This window comes from Protopterus annectens, chromosome 4.part0 (genome assembly GCF_019279795.1).
Source record: "Protopterus annectens isolate FY-2018-M chromosome 4.part0, PAN1.0, whole genome shotgun sequence".
Lineage (NCBI taxonomy): Eukaryota > Metazoa > Chordata > Ceratodontiformes > Protopteridae > Protopterus > Protopterus annectens.
Window position 1 is genome coordinate 1,102,979,445 of NC_056733.1, and position 24,101 is coordinate 1,103,003,545.

Genomic DNA, 24,101 nt, shown 5'->3' on the forward strand with positions numbered 1-24,101 from the left:
TTTGGTGAGGAACTTTTGGGGCCTTTCCAGCTGCTGCAGGTGTCGGGTCAGATACATTCCGAATGGGGCATTGTACTCAATCATAGGTCTAATGAGTGATGAGTACAGGGGGACGATGACCTCCCTTGATCTAGACGTGAATCCCTTCATGATCAGGTGGGCAATGTAGAAGGTTTTCCTAACTACTTTAGCAACATGAGTGTCAAGCGAAGGCTACTGTCAACCTGGGTCCCCAGATCCCTGATGACTTCTTCTGTGCTCAGTGGATTGCCACCTATATGGTAGCTAGGGGTAACCTTGTTTTTCCCGAAGGGTATGACTATGCATTTCTTGGCATTTAACTTTAGGCCATGGCTCTGGCACCAGTTATCCGTTTCTGTGAGGCCCTTCTGAAGGATATCTGTGTCAGATGTGTTTTCGACTATGGCCCAGTTTGCAGTCATCTGCAAACTTTGTCAGCCATAACCCTCCTGTGTTTGCTTGTACTTCAGAAAAGTAGATGCCGAACAAGAGTGGACCCAGGACTGATCCCTGTGGGACACCACTTGTGACAGGCTTTGAGTCTGACATGGCTCCAGCAACTCTGACCCTGTGGGTTCTGTCACTTAGCCAGTTTGCAACCCATCTTGTGATGTATGGGTTTACATTCAAGCTGATGAGTTTTTCGATGATACCTGAGTGGGGTATTGTGTGAAGGCCTTTGCCAGGTCAAGGTAGGCTGTATGGACTGCCTTTCCCTCATCAATGGCCTTGGTGACTGTCTCGAAAAAGTCAACCAAGTTTAAAAGGCATGATCTGCCTTTGACAAAGCCAAACTGGGTTGGATCCAAAGTCTGCAAGTTCCCTATGTCTTTATTTATGAGTTCCATTATGATCCTCTCCATGGCTTTGCAGATAAGGCTTGTCAAGCTAATGGGGCGGTAATTTCCAGGGTCGGTGGAGGCACCGCCCTTGTGAAGTGGGACCACAGTCGCGTGCGCCACTCCTTGGAGTGCGTATCCTGAGGTGAGGCTAAGATTAAACAGCTGTCCTAACTGCGGGTTTAATTCCTCATTGAGTTAAATGGAGCACACAGCCGGGGACACCATCCGGTCCCATGGATGCTGTGTTTTTGCTTTGGAGAGAGCAGTTCTCACCTGGGCGTTGGAGATGTTTGGGGGCTACAATCATCTGGTATAGATATCTCTCCTTTTGGGGGGGAGTTTGCACTGAACCTGTCAGCCAGTATGTTGGCAATGTGTGTAGGTTCAGTAATCTTCACATCATTTTGAACTAATTCTGAGCATATCTGGGAGTTTCCTCCTAGGTTTCTAACATAGCTAAAGAAGGCCTTATGATTGTCTTTTGAGTCCTTGGCGATTTTTCTCTCAAAATTTGCCTTGGATGATTTTATGAGAGCTCTTAGTTTTTTACTTATAATGATCAAAGGTGTCTTACCTTTCAAGGATTTTGCTCTATCTTGTAGTAGCTTCCTCCTTTTGTTGTAGAGCTTGTTTATGGCTGGGGTCCACCAGACTGGGCGCTTGCCTTTGGTACAAAGAGTCTTAGTTTTGTTTGGGATTGCCTGATCCATGCAGTCCTGTAGGTGCTGGTAGAAGGCATTTGTAAATGATTCAGCGGTTTGAGTAATGTTTACCACTGGCTCAGGGGCCTTAAAGGAGACCACATTAGTTTTTAGAAGTGTGAAGTCAGCTTTTGAGAAGTTTTTCACTGTGGCCTTTTTTATTTCAGGTGGGGGCGGGATGAGGACCTCCAGCGAGATTAGTTTATGATCTGATCTCACCAGTGAGGGGTATACTTCCAGTGTTGAACATTTTGATCCCATGTTCGTGATGATGAGATCAAGTATGTTTACTCCTCTTGTGGGGATGGTGACTAGTTGTTCCATGGCATTTGAGTTTATGAACTCCAGGAACTTTTGGGCTAGAGTGTTTGGGCTTGAGTAGTGTTCCCAGTCTATATTAGGGTAGTTGAAGTCACCTAGTATGATGGTGTTTGGAGATACATTTATCCCCTCCATTGTTTTCAGGAAGGCCATGTGAGGTTCCTGAGTTTGAGAGGGTGGCCTGTAACATGCTACAAATTGCAGAGCAGTCTTGCCTATGGTTAATTGCACCTGGATGGTCTCCGATGCATCGTGCGTTGCCACCAACCTTGAGGTGTGGGTGTCCTTTATGAATATGGACACCCCCCCCTCCTTTCTTGGTGTTGTCCGGATTTTGGGGCGGAGCATGATATGAGGTGAAACCTGCTAGTGCTGGGGTGCTCTCAGGAGCCTTGAACCAGGTTTCTGTCACAGCACAGACATCAATGTTCTCCATACTGAGAAGGGCCTCGAGTGCGTGCATCTTGAGATTAAGACTTCTGGCATTGAGCAGCATTACCCTTAGTTTTTACTTTTTGTGTTCTAGGGTGGTAGGTTTAGAATTTGAGCCTTGCCTAAAAAGGCACTATGGGGGTGGCAAGAGCCTTTGCCAGGATCCGGAAGCCCAGGGGTGACAGGTGCAAGCCGTCCCTTGAAGCAGCGTGGCTTGTCCAGCATGTCATCCCAGGCAGACAGACATCGGATCCCCTTTGAATGACACCAGAATTTAAGCCAATTATTAAAGCTGATCATCTTATCACTGTATTGTGGCATCATTCTAGGTGAAGGTAGGATACTGCTCAAGGTCAGGGTCATACCTGCCTGGGCTACATAATCAGAGAGCTCCTCAATGTCTCTTTTCATGTAGTCCAAGGAGGTACGTCTCAGGTCGTTGACACCAGCGTGGACAATGACTGAGTCGTACTTGTACCTGCTGTTGACTGTATATAGTTGCTAACCTGTGTACATTATGTTTTACATTGCAAAGTTATGAAATTACATTCATTTTGTAAAATCAATAAAACCATTTAAGCAAAAAAAAAACTATTTGGGCATGACATACACACACAGACACTGTCCCAGTGGACTGTAACCTTTCTGAAAAGGTAAACAACTTCTACGTCTGAATGACTACAGAATATAATAGTAAAGGCAAACTTTGCTCTGATAGACACTGCCCACCCACAAACCATATCAGCCTTAACTGACTTCTCTCTCGTTGTACGGTACGCCCAGTGATAGCCCCTTTTTGTACATTAATTTCTCACTAAGAAAAGAATGAAAAAATTAAGAAATGCACTACAATTTTGCAAACACATACAGCTGCCTCCAACAAGTCTTAACACTTTTACGAGATTACAGTGATCATATGATGACCTTCCGCTTTCATATACAAGATGCCTCCACACCCGTCCCCCAAAAAGGAAGCCCAGTTCTGTGCACATCTCTGATACTTGACGGTGAAGAAAGTGAAAGAATAAAATAAACTACTACAATAACAGTAATTTCAACACATTGCTCTTTAACATATATACTCACCCTCAAATAAACACTAAGCACCTCTCGGAAATTCACAGCACTGAACTAAAATCAGGAGAATTGAGATACTGGGGCTTACCCTCAATAAAAACAAAAACACAGAAGAATTCTGTCCATGCTATCTTTAGCAGTGGTACTGCTTTCCATGCACTCCTGATGTCTCTCTTACTGAAACAGGCTACCCTGGAAGCATGCAAGCACTCTTGAGTACAAGAAATAACGCATCCTTCAGCCTAAAAATATGCCGTAATTTTTTTTTTAAATACAAGAATTGCCCAAATATGCCTTGCTATAGTCCTCTCCTGTGAAAAATGTTTAAATCTTACTTTCAGACAGGGTTGCCAGACATCCTATTTGAGTGGGACTGTCCCAGGATCAGCAGCCCGATCCAGAGTCCCGCTCTGCTGGTTAAAATCCCGGCGAAATAGCCTCTGCTTTTTTTTTTTTTTTTTTTGATTGGCCAGTATGCCGGTATACGAGTCAATCAAAAAAAATCGCAAAACGGAGCTACTTCTGTTTAATGTGGAACTGCCTGAACATCAGGCAGTTCCACATTAAACAGAATTAGTTTTGTTTTGCGATTTTTTTGACTGGCTACATAACATCATATGGGCCAATCAAAAATCGCGAAACACGGAGCTACCTGAGTTTAATGCGGATCTGCGATGTTCCGTATTAAAGACCTTTTTTTTAGCCTTCACTTAGTGTGAAAGACCTTTTTTTTTTGTCCCTATCTGGCCAGGCAGAAATCTGACAACCCCGGTTTCAGCACAGCTCCGGCTTGCCCAACTCTACTGTAAAGAGTCTAGTGGGAACAATAAGATTATGAATATAGGAGCCCAGTGCTAACTAGCAGCTTCCCTTTGTGTGACAGCGGGACATAGTTTAACTGGAAAACAAAAGATAATATTGTTCATGCTAATATTAGGCAATCCTCTTCTATATATTTCCTAACACACTGGTCTTTACACTCAACTCAAACAGTAAAACATTAATTCCCTTTCTATGTCTTACCTTACCTTGTTTAAGGAATATGAATGTTGTCTGACGGGAGTGGTAGCTAATACTTGTTTTACACTGACTGACTGGCAAGCAGTCATAGGAGGTGTCAGCTCAACATCCATCATAAGCACGTGCTGTCTAAAAGCCTCAAACAGGAACAATCTTTCCCCATTTTGTTGCTTACTGGCTAACTTTCTCCAAAGCAATTTTTTTTTGTACACGTACTTTTATTTCATGGCCTGCACATCAAATTGATGTAAACTACTTAGTCACTTATTAATGACAAACCTGCATTTTTCTGAGACGGAGCCATGGTTTGTGATTTTTATAAATGCTTAATATGCTAAACTTAGGAGTGTTTTTGATAGTATGAAGAAGGACTTTAAAGATGGAGACTATTCAGGTACAGAGATGATGTAGTTATTAAAGATGTGTTATCACATACAGCCTCTTATGCTAAGCCATATTTTTCAGAGTCTGATCATGAATTCATCAGGGGACACAGTAGTGTAATTACAGATAGGGTTAAAGTAGGTTTGACATACTCTAGAGATGTTAGTATACTGTGTGATATTATTAAGAATTGGTCCATTTTGATGGGGATGATAAATTAAAGAACGTACTAGGTGATCGACCCAGGTTTTTATTTAGGAATACTCCATCCTTAAAATGACAACTGTGCTATAACAGCCCTTTGAATTCATGTGCTTCATCTGATAGGTTTGGTACATTGTAATCTGTGTGGGTACAGTTTATCTTCTACTAATTTTGTGCATCCAGACACAGGATAGGTATATACTTTACTTTTTTTTTTTGCAGACTGTACTGGTACCAATTTGATATATTTAGCATGATGCACTTGCTGCTCCTGTTTTTACATTGGAAAAACTAATCGCTCTCTTAGAGAACATGTTATGGAACACCTACACGACATAAAAAAGAAAAAGATGTCCATCGCTTTGGTCAAATATATCTGCATGTTAGGTGAATGTTATACAATTGCATTTTTTGTTTTACAATTGTTAGTGATTCACTTGAGGGGCAGCGATGTGTCTAATAAAACTGTGTGTGCTGAATTTAAATGGATTTTAAGGTTGCAAGCAGATAAAGGGTAAGGTCTTACTGAGGCTTTACCTTTAAAACTAGTTTTGAAATCATGTGCTCTGTATCATTAGGTATTTAAGAGTTTTAATTGATTTTAGTCTTGTTTGATATGGTCTGATGAAGGGCCTGATAGTCGTGAAAGCATTTACCACTACAAACACATAATTTTTCCTACCTCAGTTGTGTTATCCGTTTTTATAAATATTTTCGCCACAATGATGTTGTAGTAAAAAACAGGAATGCAGGAGTAATGCCACTGGTTTAAAAAAAAAAAAAAAAGAAAAAAAAACTTCTGGCAACACCACTACCTACAGGTGGGAGAGGTTCTATAACATACATACATTGATAAGACAGCCTAAGGATATTATGGGATTCATGAGGCTTAAGCTCTTTTTACCCTGACCTACACAACCTATGGCTCACAAGCATTCTTTATCAGGACCCACATTAGTTAAAATTAAACCACCAAAGAAAGCATTCTGAAATTACCTTTCTCTCCAGTTCTTTCATCTTAGCTTCACACTTTTCCACTGTTCTCTTATCAATCATCTGGTCTGTGGAAAATAATGAAACCAATATTTAAGTCAAGTCTTTAAGTCACAGATCAGTAAACACATTCTAGTCCCAACTACTGCCTTGTTGCATACAATCTGTCAATGGACTGTGCTGAATTTCCCTTACATGAGCATCCAGACTAACAATGGACAAAAAAGACATGCATTTTTATCACCTGTTCTGTTAGGGGACCTTCACTAGCAAGATTATGAATGAATCCACTCTTTCCAATAATTATTTTTTTAAACAGTACAACTAGTATTTGAGCCAAAATGTCTGCCCCAACCACAGAGTAAGTAAACTTCCTGTAAATCAAGAAAAATAATGAAGATCTGGCACATACTTGCCTGATTTTCTGTGAACTGTAAAAGCAGCCAGTAGACAGACAGACAATCCAAATACGGGGGACAGCATGAGATTTGAGACTCACAAGAACATGCCTTGTGATGATGCACTGTTAAAAAGTAACCCTGGTCTATGCTTAGGCAGAATTCCAACACTAAAGGACAGACTCCATGCAGTGTTCAACAATAGTAGAATCCAGCACGGACTCCTGAGTAAAGATGAAACAGACCTAAATAGAACTGGCACATCACCGATAATACAGCACAACTGAGTAGGTCATTTATCATAACTGTAGACTTTCAAATACAGCACTGCTGATATACTCTTAATATCTGGGACTTTCCACACAAAGGTCCCTGTCCAGCCAGCCAGCCTGTCAAAGTTCAAGATTCTTCCTTTGAGAAGCATATGTCCAGTAGAGGTACACTCCAACATACTGGTATAAAAGCAACAAGTCTATGCTATATTCAGAGCTTTCTTAACCTAGTAATAAAAGATTAGGCAAAAGACTAATGTCCCAAATCAGTATGCATGAACCCGGACATATTAAAATTAGAGTGAAACTGAAAAGCACATGACATTTTGTCTTTTCTAAATAAAACTTCAGTTGTCTATCAACATCTAAAGAGTTAAATAAGGGAGGGTCTATGGGCAAAAGTAGAAATAACTGAAAGATGCACCTAGATGGAAATGCAGGAAAAGCCTGGCTTATATAACACATAGACTGCGAAGGACCAAGGGCACTCCTGCTGTACTGGAGTCCTGAGTTCTTTTTTCCACTTTGATACACAATACTTTCTGGTGTAAGACTTTATAGCCTCTAAAAAAATTGCAACAGGTCATGAAAGAAATGACATCTGAAAGAAAGTAAAATCCTATCAACCAAACTATGAACTTCAGGGTCTGTACTTTAGGATATCAGTGACTCCTTCGTTTGACTAAGATTCACCAACACAGAAGAGTGCTGTAATGACCCCTGGCCAATTCCTTAGTTGAGAGAGAGCACCTGTCTTGGTCAAAAGGGCGTCAAGCGGGAGTATCCTTGAATAACCCCTCCTTATCTTTTGGAGGGCTTTCAGAATCACAGGAAACGGTGGGAAGGCATACAGAAACCCCTTCAATGCAGTATCGAAAGTACTTATCTTCCCTGTATTGCTGTGTCATTCTACATAAAACTATCATTCTTTCACTAGGAGGATTTGCAGTCTGCAAAAAAATATTTTTCAGTGTGACAATATAAAGACTGACACCTGTGTGTGCCATTAGGTAACCTGTAAAAACCATATGCAACACTGAGCTATTACACAAAAAGCAGTTTTGTGTAGTACACAATCAGGGGGACAGTAAATGTAGGGAGAAGTCTTTACAGTAACCGTTTTGTGAAATAAACCGATGTAATAAAGTACTTTTTAGTTGTGAGAAATACATGATTTACAGTGTTTAGAGAGAAGAAAAGCTGGACAAAAATCAAGTTTAGGTTAATGTACTGCAGTGTTGGGCTGCTGGGGTTGGGGCGGGGTGCAAAAATACACGGATTACTTTATATGTAGAGCCGAGATGTTTGCAAAGGTGAATGTCTGGATTAATGCCTTTGGCTTAATCTAAAAACAAGTGTTTTCTTTAAGCAAGTAGGCTTGAAAAATAAGACAATTATGATAGCCATGAAAAGTATCAAGTTTCTTGCATATGCAATATTAGCTTGTTTTTTTCCCTTTAGAAAATGTTCGGTGGCGGATAAGAAGTCTGCAGTTGAAGGCAGTTTTATTTACATTCTGTTCTGAACAGAGTCAAGAAGTTTGCAGCTGAAAACAGTTGTGCAACGCATGCTGTAACATGCACTTTAGCAAGGGTTACCTTATTTTTAGGTTAAGTAATACCTGTGTATACAGCTGTCTAGTTTGGGGCTATTTTTCCTATCTGGAAGATTAAACTTCATGTGTCGAAGATGTTCATAGTTTTGTCTGCTTGCTCTAAGTTAATGTTATGGGGTGTTCTGAAAACATATTTATTTATTTTTTTTGTTTTAGGGTTTTCATTAAAACAAAAAGTCTTGAAAATGTGACAGACTCAAATGGAGTGGACAAAAAAACAACTGTATATAAGACCAGCCTGACAAACAAAAAATTGGAAATACACATTCAAAAAAGCTGTCATGTATAACTGGGGGGCAGCAATAACTTCTTATCATAATGGCTGTGCTATCCATATTATCTTGGTAAGTAAACGGCCTTACAGGTATAAACAAAAATGTAAGAGTATTGAATTATATTAAGAAATGCAAAGTGCAAACAGCAATGCTGCAGGATATGCATTTGGAAAGAAATGAGAATGTAAATTTGCTAAAGAAAGGATTTCAGGACACATATTCAGCAGAACATCAGGGACAACAGAAAAAGGGGAGTAATCATATTAACTGGTAGAGGAGCTTCAATAGTAACAGAATAGGATAAAAGATGATAATTGCAGATTTGTGATAGTAAGGGGCTACTGGCACTGGCACATATTTATATTACACCTTTGGGGGTAAGACAGTTCACAAGGACAGCCAGCCTAATACTCAACTATGAATCCTTTCTGGGAGAAACTATGAATCCTTTCTGGGAGAAGCAATCAGCTTTCAACAGGGAATATTACTCATGGAACTTGATTTGTAACAGTGAGGATCTATCTGGGGGACCTAAAATTATTTATTTATTTAACATTTGTTTACTGGGAAGGTCCAAATGGCACAGAGCCCATTTTCAGCTGGGGACCAGGGAGAAACACTCCAGATGCCTTTCTTTGGAATGCGAGAGGAACCTGGAGCACCCAGAGGAAACCCACAAGAACGCAGAGAGGACATAAAGACTCTGCACAGAAGGCACCCCAGATGAGAATCGAACTGGAGAATCTCTTGCTGTCAGGTCACAATGCTAGCCTCTGCACCACAATGGAAAATACAAGTGTAGATTTCTGTAGAAATATATGAAAATGTTTGCTATAGAAGATGTGAATTTAGTGACAGGAACTCCAAGGTACAATAACTGGGCTAGACTACACAGGAATTACACTTCACAGAAACATTTAACTGAAAGCATGGACACTTCCAATAACTATTTCAGATTTTTCAACAATAAAAACTAAGGTAAAAATGCAAGGCAATGACGTAAAAATGAGACACTGGCACTTTCCCACCTACCTCTTAGAAAGAGAGGAAATTAAGGTACAGGTAGTGGAAATTACTCAAGAATTATTAGAGAAGACAGAAATGTATTCGTAAATTACAAGTTAGTGGGATAAAACAAAAATGGAGTTTAAACATAGGGCAGAAATAAAAGAAAAAGGCATAGTTAAGAAGTAACAGGAAATATTCAGAGGGGCTGACAAAAGGATAAAATATTGCAGAGTAAAGGAAATCTCACAAAAGAGGAGGAGGAGGAACTGCAGACAGCTAAAGAGAAAAATAAGGGAGAATTTGAATAAAATGCATGAATTTAGAAAGATTGTTGTTAAGCAAACTAGTTTTTGATAACTCCAGTGTTTGCAGCTAAAGTTGTATTGGCGCGGTTTGTAAGGTTATAATGTTTGCAACTGAGGTTATGTCATTATGGTTTATTTTAATTTACATAAATTTAAGACTGCCTATGTCCTACATGAAAATTTAATAAATATTTTTTTTTTGTTTTGTTTAAATAACTCCAGAGCACAGAAACTTTAGGCATGATGACTTCTGCAACATAAAGTAGAAGGGGTTGTTGCTAAACTTAGGGAACCTATAACAAGAGAAATAACCAAAGATCCTTTAGAAATATTAGAGATATTTTGGAAGGTTTATGAAAATTTGTATCAAGCAAAGAAATGTGAAAATACAAGACAGCATAAATAGAAATATTTATGGAAGACTTAATTATGCCAAGGTTAGAGGTAGAGGAAGCTCAACAATTAACATTTAAAATAGGAGGAGGTGAGATAAAAATGGTAATGTATAATCCAAGTCTCCAGGAACAGATGGTATTCTTGCGCAAAGGAGAAATTTAATAAAATACACACATATCAAATAAAACAAAATCATAAAAGATGAGCGCTTTTGTACTCATCAAGGTACTTCATCAGATCTACATTAAAATAGCACTCACATCTTAAATAGTGTTAACAATTAATGATGGGTATGAAAGCGCTCATCTTTTATGATTTTGTTTTATTTAATACAAGTGTGTATTTTATTAAATTTCTCCTTTGCACTAATGCAGTTTGGTTTACTTTTATTTTCATATTCTTTTGGAAGTTAGGAGGGAGGAAAGTGATTGATAATGACCTGGAAGGTTTTATCAGTATTTTAAAAGGAGGGTAACCACCAACATTTTGGAAGAAAGTTTTGTTAACTGTAATACCTAAAGATGGTAAACAGCCATTAGACCCAGGTTTACATAGACCCATTTCAATTTTAAAACATGACTATGAAGTGTTTATACTAGCTAAAAGGATAGGTCAGATGTTGCCAAAATGGATAGATATGGCTCAGTGTGGTCTTGTGGAGGTGATGCAAACATTTGATAACATTTATAGAATGACGATGATCCAGGGAACAAAAAATGTAAGAAAATACCTCTGTTGCTGGTGGATCTTGATGCAGAGAAAGCATTCAGCACAGTAAGCTGGGATTTTATGAGTAGGCCAATGGAAGCATCTGCACTCCCTGATACAATAATAAGGTTAATTAGCAGGACATATGAAGGATTAGAGGCAATAAGTGGGATTCCACTCTGATAAGATGAGTCTTACCAGAGGAACCAGGCAGGGGTGCCCGCTTTCTCCTTTATTTGCTTTATATTTACAGCTACTGGAAAAGAAAAGAAGGGACTCGGAATTTCAAGGATATAATTTGTATGGCAATCAAGAAAAGTTCACTTTGTTAGCAGATATTATTTTGTAATTAATCTTCATCTTTTTTCGGCTGTTCCTGTTAGGGGTCGCCACAGCGGATCACCTGTTTCCATTTCTTCCTGTCCTATCTGCATCTTGCTCCGTCACACCAACCACCTGCAAGTCCTCTCTCACCTCATCCATAAAACTTATCTTAGGCCTTCCTCTTTTCCTGTTACCTGGTAGCTTCATCCTTAGCATCTTTTTCCCAATACACTCAGCATCCCTCCTCAGCACATGTCCAAACCAACGTAATCTTGCCTCTCTGGCTTCGTCGCCAAACCTCCCAACCTAGGCTGACCCTCTAATATACTTACTCCTAATCCTGTCCACCCTCGTCACACCCAGTGCAAATCTTAACATCTTTAACTCTGCCACATCCATCTCAAACTCCTGCCTTTTTGTCAATGCCACTGTCTCCAACCCATATAACATAGCTGGTCTCACTACCCTCTTGTAGACATTCCCTTTCACTCTTACAGGTACTCGTCTGTCACAAATCACTCCTGACACTCTTCTCCACCCAATCCATCCTGCCTGTACTCTCTTCTTCACCTCTCTTCCACACTCAGTTACTCTGAACTACTGACCCCAAGTATTTAAACTCATCCACCTTCGCCACCTCTGCTCCTTGCATCCTCACCATTCTTCTATCCTCCCTCTCATTCACACACATATATTCTGTCTTAGTCCTGATGACTTTCATTCCTCTTCTCTCTAGAGCATATTTCCATCTCTCCAGGGTCTCCTCCACCTGTTCCCTATGCTCACTACAGATCACTATGTCATCTGCAAACTTCATAGTCCATGGGGACTCCTGTCTGATCTCGTCTGTCCACTTGTCCATCACCAATTAATAAACCCAGAAAAGGACATCTTAGTGTTGCGGAACATTTTGAGATAGATTCAAGTCTTTTTCGGATATAAAATCAATGAACATAAAATAAAGGCTACAGCTATAAATTACGTACTCACACATGACTCGGTTCAGCAATACCCATATCTATGGGGACAGGAGGACGTATTTAGGATTATGGACTAAAAAGGGCTTATGTTATGACAGCTAAGGATATCTGGGAAGAGACTAAATAAATGCAAAAATTGAAAAATGGAAACTCTTGCTTATGGATATAGACAGTAAGATATAAGCAGTGAAAATATTTTAGCCCTTTTAAGTTTTACATACAAGTCAGGTAAATTTTTATCAACAAGAGGAGAATTTGAAGAAAATAGTAGCGAGTTAAAGGAATTTACCTGGGAGGGGAAGAGGACAACAATTAAGTTGGATAAGTTGCTCCTTCCAACAGAAAAAGGTGGGTTAGGATTACTTGATTTGAAGGGATATTTCAGAGTTACACAATTAAGGCCCATATATGTAACACAAGCAGAAAGTTATAACTCAAAGTGGAAAGGAATGATGATGAAGCGGGTGGGACATTCTAGAAACAAGGAGAGAGTAAGATTTTGGATGCAGATCCTTAAGAAGAATAACAGCCGTACAAAATATTACATTCATAAAGTAGCAGAAAATATTCTACGAACTAAGCCAACATGAGAATAGACAAAAAAGATCTTGCCAGTAGGGATAACTGCAATACAGGTACAACAAATAGACAAGAAGGAGCTGGAATTTACTGGAGAAAACTGACAAAGGAACCAAGGTACTGGAAGCAAATACCTAGAGAGAGAAATGCAAAAGAATGGGATGAGGCCAAGAAGACATTTGAACTACAGGCTAGAGATTGCCTTCCCTTTCAGGGGTTGATAGTGCACAGGCAAAGAGAACAGGATACAGGAATCTTAAGTGAAAAACATGCTTTTCTGTTGACTGTAGAACAGAAGCTGCTGTTAAAAAGGGATGATTAGTAGAGCATACAAAACAGTGCATGGTAACTATAAGAATCAATCAATCAGAGCAGGCTAGAAAAGAAGAGATAATGGACAAGCAGTTTACAAGAGAGCAATGGGAAGACATTTGCATGACTCCCCAGGTATGCAGCAAAGTCTAGAAGGTTTAGGATTTTTGACTGGAAGAATTTAAAGAATTTCCCTTGAGCAAATGCTGGAGGTGTGATGGGGAAGAAAGAGGAAACTGAGAACATATGTTTTTGGAGTGTAATGAGTTGGCAGATTTTAAACATTCCCTACAAAATACTGTCAGAAATAATAGCTATGCAAAAAGAGTGTAAGAGTGTAACTAAGGAAATGATCCTTTTGACCAGGAGACAGCATCTGAAAGCCTACACATAGTAATCCCTCGTTACATTTAATTCTGGTGGCTGCCAAAAAAACAATTACTGGAAAATGGAAATCAAAGTCTAAAGCAACTGTACTTGAAGTACTGAATATTGTAACAGAGATAAAATAACTGGAAATGGGATCTTTAGAAAAAGAAAGGAGCAAAATTACACAGAAATAAATGGAAATTGTGGGAACAATATATGCAGAATGATGCCCAGAAAGAGGAAACGTTAGATTTAAGGGAAGGCAGGAATTGAGCAATATAAAATAATATATGTGATGTTTAATGTATGTAAGTGGAAACATTTAACATGGTTTGTTTTCTTTTACATTAATGTATGTTTGGCTGTGTCTTAAGTGATAACTTAAAAAAAGGTGTTAAAAAAGAATACAAGTCCTCTCTCAAAGAACTTCTCACTAACTCGTGACTATGCCCATGCACCTCACCTGTATAAGCTACATCAACATATACTTCACATTCATAGCCACTCATCATACTTTCTACCTGTACCTTTCAACACCTGCCCTCGGGGACTTGTATCTTTTTTTTTTTTTTACTTTTTTTTATTTCCTTGCACAATACACTATACTTCTAATAACGTTTGTATATACCTTGACTGTCATATTCAGTCGTCATGTTTTTATTCATTTTTCTTACTCCATCACTGTGTCTCCTCATGCTTTATTTTATCCTTGTATTCTTCTGACAAATTTAATCTCTAAATGTTTTTTTTAAACTACAGATGTATTACTGTTTTACTTGATGTCATCTAATTCTCTGGAGCGCTTGTTCCCAAGTCTTTGCTGAAAATGGGCATTACCCAGTAAGACATTCCCAGTACACAAATGTCAATAAAAAAACTGAGAAGGCATCTGGTGCCACTGCTTGTCTGCAAGGAGTACTAGAGCAAAACAGACCTCAGTCGGTTGCCTTTAATTGATGAAAACAGGTCCATTTGAGGAACTCTAAACTGATGGATAAACTGAAAAAAGACCTCTGTTTATCGTCCACATGTAAGGACCCTTCCTGGACCTGCTTAAACTGTGTTCAGCTGGGAGGAAATGTAGATTGCTTACAAAAAAAAGCATGTGCTCAATTGCTACTTCTCAAACCATCAAGGTTAGTCTTCACCTTGTTGGTTAATGTATACCACTGTAGTGTTAACAGTCACTACTTGGACAGTACCTCAGTTGATGGAACGTTTTGAGGCCACTGATCAGAGCCATCATCTTTGATACCAATGGGACTTTTTTTGAACAAGGGCCTACATACACACTGAAACCAGGTTTCCAGGGAACAAGTTCCTTATGCAAAGTCTGAAGCACATGCTGCCATGCTCTAAGCTGCCCGAGGCTGTAAAAAAGACTCCCTGGATTGCAGTCCAGAGCAATTCTTGAACCAGACAAGGAATGATCGGAATCTGTTGGTCGAAAAAATTTTGGGGCAGAATCCATATCGACTTGAGATACCACCGCTCAAATGAAGCCTGGCATAAAGGATCATAAGAGTGGTTGAAATCATGAGCCCAAAGACATTTACAAACTCTTTGGCTGACACAGACTTCTGTTTTGTAAGATTCAGAAAGTAGCTTTTTGTATGCTACTGCTTTGTGGTATGTATTAGACACCCAAGGAACAAAGGAAAACACCCTGGATGAAAGAATCAAAGTGAACCCCAAATTCTTGAAAATGTTCCTAGAAAAGTTCAAGACCTTTAGAACCTCTAAACTGGAAAAAGCTTCAGCACACATATGTCCAGATAAAGAAAGATGTGAACACACTGGAGTCTGCAAAATGACTAAGATTAGGGTCAGGTACTTTGCAAATACCCTTAGTGCAGTGGAAAGGAGAAAGACTAAAGTAGTAAATTGATAGTGCAAGCCGAAGACAGAGAATCTCAAATATTTTCTGTAACGTTTGTGGACACAGATGTGTAACTTTAAATTTAGAGTAGCAAAAAAACAGCATTTGGGTGCAAAGGGGGGTCCTGAAAGGTAAGCATTTTGAAAAAGAAATCCTAAAAAAGGTATCTGGTCTGAAAAAAGGGGTCAAATAGAAAAAAATCTTGAATAAAATTCTTTCCTCAAAGATATGGCAGCCCATCAACAAACTCTTACAGAACAACGTTGGAAACAACAGCTAGCATAAAGCGTTCCTGTTTGTCTAAACTTAAAGACCGCCTAAGAGGATGGGTTTAGAATCACAGTGAAATTATGAATTTAGGAGAGGAAAATAAATAAGAGTCTGAAGTGATGGGTTCCCTTAATGGAAGGTAAAGACAAAAAGTTTGTCAGCAATTCTGGGAGAGGGAAAAATAGGTTGGGGTGACAAAGGGAAAGAGTAAGGGAAGCAGGACCAGGACAGACAGGTCTGATTCTTTATTACTGCTGGAACTCAAGTTATTTTAACATCAGTGTCTCCTTGCCATGTTTTCTTAAACTGGCCTTCACCTAAGGTTTTGCTACTGTTTGAATTTGTATTGTTTTCTGAAGAAAGGAACTGGACTTGCAGGGCAATTTATGTCACATCTAGGCACTGGAGAAAGATGATGTTATTTTACCTCATCACTTTACCTCACTCCTCCATCTTCTTAAAGACTATTGCAGAGGGACCCCCAAACAGTAAATCCCTATCCAGGGGGGTATTCAATTACCTGGGCCTTAACTTCACACCAAGGCTGGAGCCTTAGCCAACAGTGCCTGTGGAGTCTGTGGCAGCAGCTCTATAAGCCACATTTGTAGTACCACGTCCACATATTATGGAATACTTAGTGGCCACTTAGGGAGAAAGCAGCCTTTCTAAAAGATCACATCTCGTGTCTTGGTTAAGAATCTCAGCAATTTTCTGACCCGTATTTTCCATCAGTAATAAAACTGCAATCATGCGAGTCTGACAATTAACAGCCATAAAAAAACAGAGCTGCAGGTGTATAAACCTCTGTCTAGGTCTCTGCTCTCTATCACTTTGGACAGAGATAAAAGCAAGAACTAGTTCAGCTCCTTTACTTAAGTCTACAGAGATAACTACAAGGTCAGCAACAGGGTTTTTGTATAAACACTTGTGTGACTCTTGTACCCTGTAAAATCTTTAGGGCTTTTAGAAGGTCGAGTTTTGAGAATCAAGTGCAACAGAAGCTGATAAAAAGACATCCTCTAAGGTTCCAAGGAGTAGGGGCACTGGTGCAGCTTTGGGAACATCTATGTGGAGAAGGTCAAAATATCTCTAGTATTGAAATTTTCTCTCTAGTTAAACTTGAAAAATTAATTCAAAGAAATTTACTATTTTGGAGAGTCAGAGGAAACAGCATCTTTCACGTCTGGCTAAATCTGGAAAGGGGGGGACTTGAGAACATAACCCAAGAATTCTATATTGGAAGGATGTTTTTCATAAGATGATTCTCTTGTTGGTTTTGGATGGAAAAGGAGGAGAAATTTGTCCTGGCTGTAAGGTTGAATAGCCATCAATAAGCACTGAAACAATGCAAACCAATCATCCTGAGAAGTCTAAGTAACAGTCCCCCCCCCCAAAATAAACAAAAGCAGTAGGAGATCAACCTTTTCTTTTCTTAGGTTCATAGGTTCATACTAGGCTATCTGCCCGAGGGCATTTACAAGCCTAGCCCATCGTTTTGTGGCTTACGCCACCCCTTTAGTATGGGGAACTATACCCATTATTTTGCTGTGCCTCTGTCGAGCAGTGACACTGAGGTAATCCCTGGGGTATATCTGCGATCTCCCATCCATTGGTCAAGATTTCTCTTGAACAAGGCCAGCGAGGTGCTCTGCCTCACATGTACCGGGATTTTGTTCCACAGCATAGGGAGTCTTTGGGTGATGAATCTATCCCTCCAGCAAGTCCTATTAATAGCCGTGTCAAGGTTTAAGTCTCCCGCCCTTGTGGCTCTGATGGATCTAGATTTTTTGAGGTGAAGCATATTCATCAAATCTGGGTTTGACATGGCCTTGTATGTTAGGCAAAGGTCACCTCTGAGCAAGCGGTGGCGACTGAATAGAGCTGGAGTTCTTTCAGTCGGGCAGCATAGGATAGATTTTTGAGACCCTTTATCCTTTTGGTGAGGAACTTTTGTGGCCTCTCCAGTTGCTGCAAGTGTCGGGTCAGATACATTCCGAATGGGGCATTGTACTCAATCATTGGTCTGATGAGTGATGAGTAAAGGGAGACTATAACCTCCCTTGATCTAGATGAGAATCCCTTCATGATAAGGTGGGCAATGTAGAAGGTCTTCCTAACTACTTTAGCTACATGGGTGTTGAATGACAGACTACGATCAACCTGGGTCCCCAGGTCCCTGATAACTTCTTCTGTGCTCAGTGGATTGCCACCTATTTGGTAGCTAGGGGTAACCTTTTTTCCCCGAAGGGTATGACTATGCATTTTTTGGCATTTAACTTTAGGCCGTGGCTCTGGCACCAGTTGTCCGTTTCTGTGAGACCCTTCTGAAGGATATCTGTGTCAGATGTGTTTTCTACTATGGCCAGTTTGCAGTCATCTGCAAACTTTGTCAGCCATAACCCTCCTGTGTTTGCTTGTACTTGGAAAAGTAGATGCCAAACAAGAGTGGGCCCAGGACTGAGCCCTGTGGGACACCACTTGTGACAGGCTTTGAGTCTGACATGGCGCCAGCAACTCTGACCCTGTGGGTTCTGTCACTCAGCCAGTTTGCAACCCATCTTGTGATGTATGGGTTAACATTTAAGCTGATGAGTTTTCAATGATACCGAGTGGGGTATTGTATCGAAGGCCTTAGCCAGATCGAGGTAGGCTGTATGGACTGCCTTTCCCTCATCAATGGCTTTGGTGACTGTTTGAAGAAGTCAACCAAGTTTAAAAGGCATGATCTGCCTTTGACAAAGCCAAACTGGGTTGGATCCAAAGTCTGCAAATTCCCTATGTCTTTATTTATGAGGTCCATTATGATCCTCTCCATGGCTTTGCAGATAAGGCTTGTCAAGCTAATGGGCGGTAATTTCCAGGGTCGGTGGAGGCACCGCCTTTGTGAAGTGGGACCACAGTTGCAGTCGCCACTCCTGGAGTGCGTATCCAGAGGTAAGACTTTGATTAAACAGCTGTCCTAGCTGTGGGTTTAATTCCTCATTGAGTTCGTGGAGCACACAGCCGGGGACACCATCAGGTCCCATGGATGCTGTGTTTTGCTTTGGAGAGAGCAGTTCTCACTTGGCTGGAGATGTTTGGGGGCTGCAATCGTTTGGTATAGATATCTCTCCTTTTGGGGGGGAGAAGTTTGCACTGAACCTGTCAGCCAGTATGTTGGCAATGTCTGTAGGATCAGTAATCTTCACATCATTTTGAACTAGTTCTGAGCATATCTGGGAGTTTCCTCCTAGGTTTCTAACATAGCTAAAGAAGGCCTTATGATTGTCTTTTGAGTCTTTAGCTATTTTTCTCTCGAAATTTGCTTTGGATGATTTTATGAGAGCTCTTAGTTTTTACTTATAGTGATCAAGGGTGTCTTACCTTTTAAGGATTTTGCTCTATCTTGTAGTAGCTTCCTCCTTTTGTTGTAGAGTTTGTTTATGGCTGGGGTCCACCAGACTGGACGCTTGCCTTTGGTACAAAGAGTCTTTGTTTTGCTTGGGATTGCCTTATCCATGCAGTCCTGCAGGTGCTGGTAGAAGGCATTTGTAAGTGATTCAGTGGCTTGAGTACTGTTTTCCATGGCTCGGGGCCTTAAAGGAGACCACACTAGTCTTTAGAAGTGTGAAGTCGGCTTTTGAGAAGTTCTTTACTGTGGTCTTTTTATTTCAGGTGGGGGTGGGATGAGGACCTCCAGCGAGATTAGTTGTGATCTGATCTCACCAGTGAGGGTATACTTCGGTGTTGAACATTGTGCTCCCATGTTCGTGATGATGAGATCAAGTATGTTATCTCCTCTTGTGGGGATGGTGACTAGTTGTTCCATGGCATTTGGGTTTATGAATTCCAGGAACTTTTGGGCTAGGGTGTTTGGGCTTGAGTAGTGTTCCCAGTCTATATTTGGGTAATTGAAGTCACCTAGTATGATGGTGTTTGGTGATACATTTATCCCCTCTAGTGTTTTCAGGAAGGCCATGTGAGGTTCCTGAGTTTGTGAGGGTGGCCTGTAACATGCTACAATTTGCAGAGCAGTCTTGCCTACGGTTAATTGCACCTGGATGGTCTCCGATGCATCATGCGTTGCCACCAGTCTTGAGGTGTGGGTGTCCTTGATGAATATGGATACCCCCCCTCCTTGCTTGATATTTTCCTGATTTTGGGGCGGAGCATGATATGAGGTAAAACCTGATAGCTGGGGTGCTCTCAGGAGCCTTGAACCAGGTTTCTGTCACAGCACAGACATCGATGTTCTCCATACTGAGAAGGGCCTCGAGTGCGTGCATTTTGAGATTTAGACTTCTGGCATTGCGCAGCATTACCCTTAGTTTTTTCCTTTTTGTGTTCTAGGGTGGTAGGTTTAGAATTTGAGCCTTGCCTAAAAAGGCACTATGGGGTGGCAAGAGCCTTTGCCAATATCCGGAATCCCAGGGTGACGGGTGCAAGCCGTCCCTTGAAGCAGCGTGGCTTGTCCAGCATGTCATCCCAGGCAGACAGATACTGGATCCCCTTTGAATGACACCAGTGTTTAAGCCAATTGTTAAAGCTGATCATCTTATCTCTGTATTGTGGCATCATTCTTGGTGAAGGTAGGATACTGCTCAAGGTCAGGGTCATACCTGCCTGGGCTACATAGTCAGAGTGCTCCTCAATGTCTCTTTTCATATAGTCCAAGGAGGTACGTCTCAGGTCGTTTACACCAGCGTGGACAATGACTGAGTCGTATTTGTACCTGCTGTTGAGAGACCTGAGTGCTTGCGTTATGTGGCGGATTCTAGCGCCCGACAGACAGCTTACTGTGACCTTCTCCTTACTCAGTCTGGTGAGCGGGACGTCAGTGTGTCTGACTATGGAGTCACCAATGACTAGTGTGTCTGGCATTGTGTTTGGCCTTAAGGGCTGTGACTGTTTGACACTCTGACTGTGAGGTCTATGTGTTGCAGGTGTTGTGTTCTGAGGTGGTGGTTGTTTGGGTGTCTGCTTTGGTGGCCTCTGCTGTTTTGGTAGATTTTTGATCAGAGCCTCCGAGTATGTCTTTGTGTGTTTATGTGTATGATTTGAGGTTGTAATGGTACTATGTGAGACTGGGTCTATAGTGTGTGTGGTAACCTTCTCCTCCTGACTGGTCTTGCCAGTCCTATGTTGAAGAGCTCAGCCTCCAGTTTGGCGTATAGTTGCATCTCTCGCATGTATTTGTGTTTTGTGGGAGGAGGAGAGGGTTGTCTGTGTACATGAGGCAATTGTAACATTGCCTCAATATTCCCAGGTTCACCAGCTGAGCAGGAGAGGACACTAGCAACTGATCCCTCGGCATGCTAGGAGGATAGACAAAAAACTTTAAAAGATTCGGGGATGTGGGTGACCGAGAAATGGGGGTTGCCTTTTGGGGTGCTATCTATAAGAGTGCCGTATCAAGGTAATAAGTACTGTAGGAGCAAGTGCTAGGTTTAACAGATAGAGAATAGTCTACTTAGAGTCAAGTAGAGATGATGTTTTTAGTTATAGGATACGCTGATTAGATCAGTAGTATAGGTCGAGGAAGGTAGTTTCAAGGGAAAATTTGAAGAGTGGACTTTAGGTAGCCCGAATAGTTTAAACCTGCTTAGCCGGCGCTGCCCTAGTGTGCAACAGTGGCAACTCCGCGCTAAAGCGTGCTTTATAGCAGGGGGCTGGAAAAGACAGGAAATGACCCAAAATGGCCAATAAACTACAAGTTACTGCCTTAAACCACTCCTCTGAGGACAAACAGGCAGCTCAGTACTCCCTACTCCCACTAGTGAGTAAAGAAACTACCCCTTGACCAAACAAGGAAAATGGAGAAAACAGGAACCAAGACAAAGCCCAGGGATCAGCAAAATCTGGTCTCTGGAACACTAGTTAGGAAAGTATGGCAAGCAAGGATATTTTTTTGTTTTTTTCAAGTTTTTTTACAGAAAAGCAGAAAACACAATAAATGCTATGATTTTCGACTAAATGCTATCAAAAGCTAGTACACTTGAGTGTATTAGCCTGTAGTTTAACTTTTAGGCAAAACTTAAACTAGCAAGTGCAGTAAACAGTTTTAGCTTATAAACACAGTAAAACAGTGCAAACTTTGATAAAATAAGCAGAAACAGTAGTCGAAAGGCACAAAAAGTCGAAAAAAGCCAAGAAAAATACTTAAAATCTGGAAAGGTAGTCTTTTCTGGTCTCTGCTGCTAGAGGAACACTGCTGGCCACCACGAGGAGCTGTGCTGAGTTCTCAATAGCTGGAAAAGCCCGCTAAAGCGTGCTTTATAGCAGGGGGCTGGAAAAGACAGGAAATGACCCAAAATGGCCAATAAACTACAAGTTACTGCCTTAAACCACTCCTCTGAGGACAAACAGGCAGCTCAGTACTCCCTACTCCCACTAGTGAGTAAAGAAACTACCCCTTGACCAAACAAGGAAAATGGAGAAAACAGGAACCAAGACAAAGCCCAGGGATCAGCAAAATCTGGTCTCTGGAACACTAGTTAGGAAAGTATGGAAAGCAAGGATATTTTTTTTGTTTTTTTCAAGTTTTTTTACAGAAAAGCAGAAAACACAATAAATGCTATGATTTTCGATTAAATGCTATCAAAAGCTAGTACACTTGAGTGTATTAGCCTGTAGTTTAACTTTTAGGCAAAACTTAAACTAGCAAGTGCAGTAAACAGTTTTAGCTTATAAACACAGTAAAACAGTGCAAACTTTGATAAAATAAGCAGAAACAGTAGTCGAAAGGCACAAAAAGTCGAAAAAGCCAAGAAAAATACTTAAAATCTGGAAAGGTAGTCTTTTCTGGTCTCTGCTGCTAGAGGAACACTGCTGGCCACCACGAGGAGCTGTGCTGAGTTCTCAATAGCTGGAAAAGCTCGCCAAAGCGTGCTTTATAGCAGGGGCTGGAAAAGACAGGAAATGACCCAAAATGGCCAATAAACTACAAGTTACTGCCTTAAACCACTCCTCTGAGGACAAACAGGCAGCTCAGTACTCCCTACTCCCACTAGTGAGTAAATAAACTACCCCTTGACCAAACAAGGAAAATGGAGAAAACAGGAACCAAGACAAAGCCCAGGGATCAGCAAAATCTGGTCTCTGGAACACTAGTTAGGAAAGTTTCTGCTGCCCTTTTTGTGGGACATCAGTGGAGAATGGATATCCACTACTAATATGGTTTCTTAACATTTTAGGATCAAACTTCTGACACATTTGACAGTACTTCACATCTTGTGCCACTAGATCCAACAGGCAACTTGCATGGTAGTCATGACAAGGAATTTGTCTACTACAGTTGCCCCCCCCCCCTTTTTTTGAGACGGACAAATGAGAAAAGAAAACAAGTATAGAAAAATAAAAAAATTCTTAACAGGGTACGTCTCTTCCTGAGCTTCGGAGGCTGAAACTAATGAAGCAGGAAACTATTCATATACTGCTGATGGATGTCTACATAAATAAATGCTTCAAGAAAGTTCTCAATGTAGCATGGTTGCACACTCCTTTTATACCAGCACTCTTGATGTGTGCCTATAATGGGCATAAGCCTCAATTAGGAAGGACCCAGAGCTCTGGCAGGCTGTCATAGGTTCATAGGTTCATACTAGGCTATCTGCCCTGAGGCAATTATAAGCCTAGCCTGATTCTGTATGGCTTACGCCACCCCTTGATTTGAGTATACTGTGCCCTTTTTAAGGTTTAGTTTACTGTGCCTCTGTCTAATAGTGACACGGGAGTAATCCCTGGGACAAACCTACGATCCCCCATCCACCTATCGAGATTCTTCTTGAAGAGATTCAGTGAGGTGCTCTGCCTCACATGAACTGGAATTCTATTCTAGAGCGAATAGAGCCTCTGGGTTATGAACCTGTCCCTCCAGCAAGTTCTATTTATTTCTGTGCTGAGGTTTAAGTCCCTCGAGCGTGTGGCTCTAAGGGATTTAGATTTACTGAGGTGGAGCGTGTCCATTAATTCTGGATTTGACATAGCTTTGTATGTCAGGCATAGATCACCTCAAAGTAGGCGGTATGCAACTGAGTAGAGCTGGAGTTTTTTTTAACCGAGCAGCATATGGCATCTGTTTGAGACCCTTGATCCTCTTGGTGAGATACTTTTGGGGTCTTTCTAATTGCTGCAGGTGTCGGTAAGGTACATCCCATAAAGGGGCATTGTATTCTATGATGGGCCTGATGAGGGATGAATAAAGGGCACGATTACCTCTCTTGATCTAGATGTGAAACCCTTCGTGATGAGGTGGGCTATGTAGAAGGTCTTTCTAACCACTTTGGCAATGTGGTTTTCAAAGGAGAGATTCCTATCAACTTGGGTCCCCAGGTTCCTAATAACTTTCTCTGTACTTAATGGGTTTCCGCCTATGTGGTAATTTGTGGGCACATTGTTTTTGCCAAAGGGTATGACTATACATTTTTTGGCATTTAGC

The 24,101-nt window shown here is 40.9% G+C and overlaps 1 protein-coding gene across 1 annotated transcript in view; it reads right to left on the reverse strand.

Moving 5' to 3' along the window:
• The window catches only part of DIAPH1 (diaphanous related formin 1), a 2,838,381-nt gene that overhangs the window by 1,431,644 nt on the left and 1,382,636 nt on the right, over positions 1-24,101 (reverse strand). Inside the window, exon 13 of the mRNA XM_044069079.1 lies at positions 5,999-6,063. Within this exon, the coding sequence (XP_043925014.1) occupies positions 5,999-6,063 (65 nt within the window). The remainder of the gene's footprint in view (positions 1-5,998; positions 6,064-24,101) is intronic.